We start from the raw sequence: 5,000 nt of genomic DNA on the forward strand, positions 1-5,000 counted from the left end.
TGAGGGATCTTGTCCTCATACACACTGTCACACTGCTCATACAAACACATACTCCCTTTGCCAACTCACAGGGGTACAGCTTAGCGGACAATGCTAACTATGCTAGTGCAAAGACATCACTGAATGGGAAATGGTGGGAAGGAGACTGATGAGAATTGGACTATAGCAGTTCACTATTAATGAATATGAGAGAATGTGTAGGGTTAAGGTTGGTACGAATGTTTAAATGGCCATTGTGGAGTGTGTCACTGTCAAATGTTCCATTGTTGTGGAACTTGTGCTGAGGTCTGTGCTAGTGCTGGAAAGCATAAGCCCCACTCCTCCATTACGCCTGGCCTCCTGGTGATGTTTCTAGCCTTGTGGGTTGAGGTACAAATTCACACCGACCTCATTCAACTTCACCCTGCCCCTGCCTGGCAGTGGTTACATTAGGTGTGAGGCGTTATCGCCCCAGCCATCTGCTGTGTTTTAGTCTGTGTTGTCTGTTTGTCTGTTTGTTTATTTGTCTGATGTCAGTTTGGCTGGCATGCTGTGTTGGACTGGGTGTTTCCTAGCTTCCTTCCCTGGTGGTTTGTTGTGTTTTGTCGGATCTAACTATGCTGTGATTGTGTTTTGATGCACTGAGGCGTATTTCTGACCTAAATGGTCTTTTGTTTCTGTTTCCTGACTTGCTGGGGGGCTATTCCAAGCACTCAGACTGGAGTATTGAGTCTGAGTGGTAAACCTCCCAATCGAAGGTCTCTAATATGGCTTTGGTTTTTTGGGAGAATGAAGGCATTGGGCTCTTCTATTAGGAGGTTTATCACTTGCTCTGAGCGTACTTATCTGGATTTGTAAATAAACCACCATTGGATGCTTTTGAAACATCCCTGTACTGATATTGGTGGCTCTGTGTGGGTGTATGTGTGTAAATGTGTATGTGTACTGTATGTGCGTTTTTGTGTGAGTGCATGTGTGTGTGTGTTACACATTCTGTCTGACATAACAATTTGGTGCTCACTGTCCTGGTTTGTAATCCTGTGTTCTGTGCGTTGTCTGGCCCATGTGGTTTCAGCTGTGACTTGTGTGAAGACATGGGCACTGGATCGTGAGGTGTTCCATAACATCATGCGCATGACTGCAGAGACCCGACATGAACAACATCGCAACTTCCTCAGGAGGTCAGATGCCGTTCATATTCCTATATCATACATACTGTAGTTTTATGTGCCACTCAGAATACTCCATTTTGTACCTACAGAGAAATACACACACACACGCACACACACACACACACACACACACACACACACACACACACACACACACACACACACACACACACACACACACACACACACACACACACACAGAGTATTGTTTGTGGTTGCTGTAAGTGCTAAGTTTACATTTTTTTTTTAAATTTTTAGCGTTGTCGTATTTTTACACTGGATCAAGGGTAATATTGTGTAATATTGTAATAAAATGAGGATTAACTGTTCAATCAAAAGATTGGCCAATCATGCTAGCATGACTTCCATGCTGAACTCTGGGCTCACCCTGTTGATCACTATCTCAACTCACATCCAGTAGTTGACCCCCTCAGACTTTGAACAGACAATCTCCCCACCAGGAACAGCCTCGATCAAATAAACAAACAAAAAGACCTCTGCTGTTTTAAATTTGCCATTCGGTTAGCCACATGCATTGACATTGAGAGGCCAAATCCAATTCAATTTTCTGCTAAAAAGGCCAACGCCTAAGCTGACCCTTCTGTTTCTTCTCTAAACATGATAAACTGAAAACAGGAAAGTGACACGGAAGACTAATTCACTTCTGTTGAGGAGACGGAGTTGATAATACAAACACGTGAATTATCATAATCCTGTTAATCCTAGCTTCCTCTCGCCGGTGCCATCAAAAGGCTGCATATGCCGAGCATTTAACCCGTTACTGTCGCCCTCAAAATTATTTTTTTTCGTATCGCCTGCATACATCGCAGGGATGGCTTTTTTACGTAATTAAATACGAGGATGCATTTGCAAAATATCAACAAATGTTTTGTGGTATTGCTGTGATCTGTGCACAGAAATTCCATGCATCTCTTGTGACTAATGGGTCTGTTTTCCCTCTTTATGTTGTAGTGTTTCTCTGTTGGCAAACCTACCTGAAGACAAGCTCAGTAAAATTGTGGATTGTTTGGAAGTGGTAAGTAAAAAATTCCATCTTGAAAATGTCCTCAAATGTGCACCTTCTGTATTACAAATGACAGTTGGACACGGTCTACATGTGTTAAAAGAATAATTATGAGTTTATGAAGGGGAGTGCTGCGATTCATGTGTGTGTGTGTATTTGTGTCCGGTCTGTGCAGAAGTGTGTCTGTGTGTGTGTGTGTGTGTGTGTCTGTGTGTGTGTGTGTGTGTGTGTGTGTGTGTGTGTGTGTGTGTGTGTGTGTGTGTGTGTGTGTGTGTGTGTGTGTGTGTGTGTGTGTGTGTGTGCGTGTGTGCGTGTGTGTGTGTGTGTGTGTGTGTGTGTGTGTGTTTCTGTGTGTATTCCTTACCATCACTAAGCCTCTTCGTGTCCCTCATGTATTGTCCACGTTCTCAAGAACAGGTCTTCTATTAGTGCTGTCCGTCATTGAGGGGGAGGGCGGTCCAGGATATTGTTACCATAATTATTGAACTAAGGCCAAGAGTCCTGTTTACCCAGTCGGAGGCCTGTGATTGCTTAAGGTCGGGAGTGACAGGCAGAGGAAGTGCTGCTGACTTATGGAGCCTACTTTTCTTCCTGGAGACCACATCAATTATTAAGCCCCGTTTTTTTTTCCCCGCTGAAGTGAGGCTTTCGGACAGTGTTTTATTCAACAACACTCGACAGTCCTCCGTTATGCAAGAAAGCAAGAGTTAAGGAGTTCTTCAAGGACATTCCTCTCGATTGACGTTCCCCCCGCAGAGATGAAGAGAAACAGGAGAATGCAGCTCTTCAATCATTGTGATGGGGGTGATTATGTAGACTGAGCTCGTCTCTGGGGAGCACCGTGTGTGGAACCCAATAGCTGCCACAGATGTTGGGCCCAAATTCACTAGATAACATGCAGAACAAGTCTCATTAAACAGCCAGACTTTGAAAAGCCAGAAGATAAGGCCTGAGATGGGTAGACAGGTTTACTTTTGAGCCCCCTAGAAAACCTGGTGTTGAGAGGTTGGAAAGATTCCTTTGTAAAAAATCTGCAGGACTCATGAGAGCTAGCGGCATTTAAGTAACATTTCGCCTGTGGGTGATCATAGAGAATAATTGTCACATTTTCCAAATCATTTTAATCTGACTAAATTGAAGCTGAATGGGAAGGCTCTGCTGACTTATAGCGTTCACTGTGCCCCATGGAAGATTCCACACGTTAATATGGCTAGTATGTCAAACAGGACCATGCTTGTGTGTTTTCACCGTAAAGAGAGATATCATTTCTGAGTATTTCAGATTGCACCTTAGACACCTGCAGTCTGCCAGGGCTGCTCTCTACTTAAAACAACAACTTGAGCAGAGGACTGAGCTGGCCTATGTTTGTTTTTTCTGTAAAGGCAGGAATGGAGGGAATATCATTGGCACTGAACTACTAGAAGATTCTTCTGTGTGTAGCCACCAAAAGCCCTTTACCAGCTTGTTAGCTCCATCAGTCAGGGTGTTGTGTGTTTTGAGGCCTAATTGTTCATTGTCTTCTCCGCCTGGCTCTGTCTGTGCAGCCGGTCACTGTTTACAGAGAGATAAGCTGGTCAGAAATAGCCCTAATTACCTTTGTGTTATATGATCTGGGTTGGGGAAAACAGGGCAAATATGTCTCCAGCTCACAGCGTAGACGAGACTTAGATGGGAGAGCTGCAGACGTCCTGTTGCATCCTGGGGGACTTCTAATTACAGGAAACTAGACCGATGGGCTGTGAAGGATCAATATCTGTTGTGAAGAGCCCACACGATTATCTCCCCATCTCTTTGTCTTCCTCTCTTTCTGTGTCTCTCCTGTCCTCTCTCTCTCTCTCTCTCTCTCTCTATCTTTTTTTTTAGCCATCATGTTTTCTCACTCTGTTTTTTTCTTCATCTTATTTTTGTGTCTTTCTCAGGAATATTACGACAAGGGAGACTACATCATCCGAGAGGGAGAGGAGGGCAACACTTTCTACATCATCTCCAAGGGAAAGGTCAAAACTGCAGAACCAAACCTAATTGACCCGTCATTTCAACATGCCTCAATTTAAGTCCAGAGACCTCAATATGCCCCATCAAAAAGATCTTAGTGTCATCTAAGTGACATTTTCATTGTTAGAAGTTGAGGTCATGGTACAGACAAGCACTACCACTGAGAAATGTAGTGATGCGAGATTGAATAGTACACCAACACAGCTGGTAATGTGTGTATGGAGACTGAGGGGGTGGAGGGAGGGGGTGAGAGTGAAAGTGAGACGTGCATGTAACTGGAGAGAGGTGGGGGAGAGGAGGCGAGACAGAGAGATCCTTAGGGATCAGCAGTCCCCATTAAGGACCGCTGAATCAGGACCGGATCTCTCCCTCTACCTCTCCAGGGATGTGTGTGTGTGTTTGTGTGTGTGTGTAGGTGTGTGTGTGGTGTGAGAAGAGGGTGTGTGATGATGAGTTTATGTAGGGGGAGTGTTGTGATGAATATGTGTGTGAGTGTGCGTGTGCGTGTGTGGGGGTGTGTGCGTTTTTGCCATTCAATATGATTTTTTCTTAAGTGCAGGAAATGGTGCCACCCAGGCGACCGGTTGCTCTGGGGGGGTTATTGACACATTACCATGGGCCATCAGAAGTTCTGTTTGTGTGTGTATGTGTGTGTGTGTGTGTGTGTGTGTGTGTGTGTGTGTGTGTGTGTGTGGGTGTACATGTGTGTGTCTGAGTGCACATGTGTGGTGTGTGTGTGTGTGTGTGTGTGTGTGTGTGTGTGTGTGTGTGTGTGTGTGTGTGTGTGTGGGTGTACATGTGTGTGTCTGAGTGCACATGTGTGGTGTGTG

The 5,000-nt window shown here is 44.8% G+C and overlaps 1 protein-coding gene across 1 annotated transcript in view; it reads left to right on the top strand.

The window, feature by feature from the left end:
* The window catches only part of prkg2 (protein kinase cGMP-dependent 2), a gene marked incomplete at both ends in the record, with an annotated part of 27,871 nt that overhangs the window by 5,912 nt on the left and 16,959 nt on the right, over positions 1–5,000 (top strand). The window contains 3 exons of the mRNA XM_080852978.1: positions 1,055–1,160; positions 2,124–2,187; positions 4,095–4,172. Of these exons, the coding sequence (XP_080709104.1) occupies positions 1,055–1,160; positions 2,124–2,187; positions 4,095–4,172 (248 nt within the window). The remainder of the gene's footprint in view (positions 1–1,054; positions 1,161–2,123; positions 2,188–4,094; positions 4,173–5,000) is intronic.

The sequence above is a fragment of the Sprattus sprattus genome (assembly GCF_963457725.1).
Source record: "Sprattus sprattus genome assembly, chromosome: 15".
Taxonomy (NCBI): Eukaryota; Metazoa; Chordata; class Actinopteri; order Clupeiformes; family Clupeidae; genus Sprattus; species Sprattus sprattus.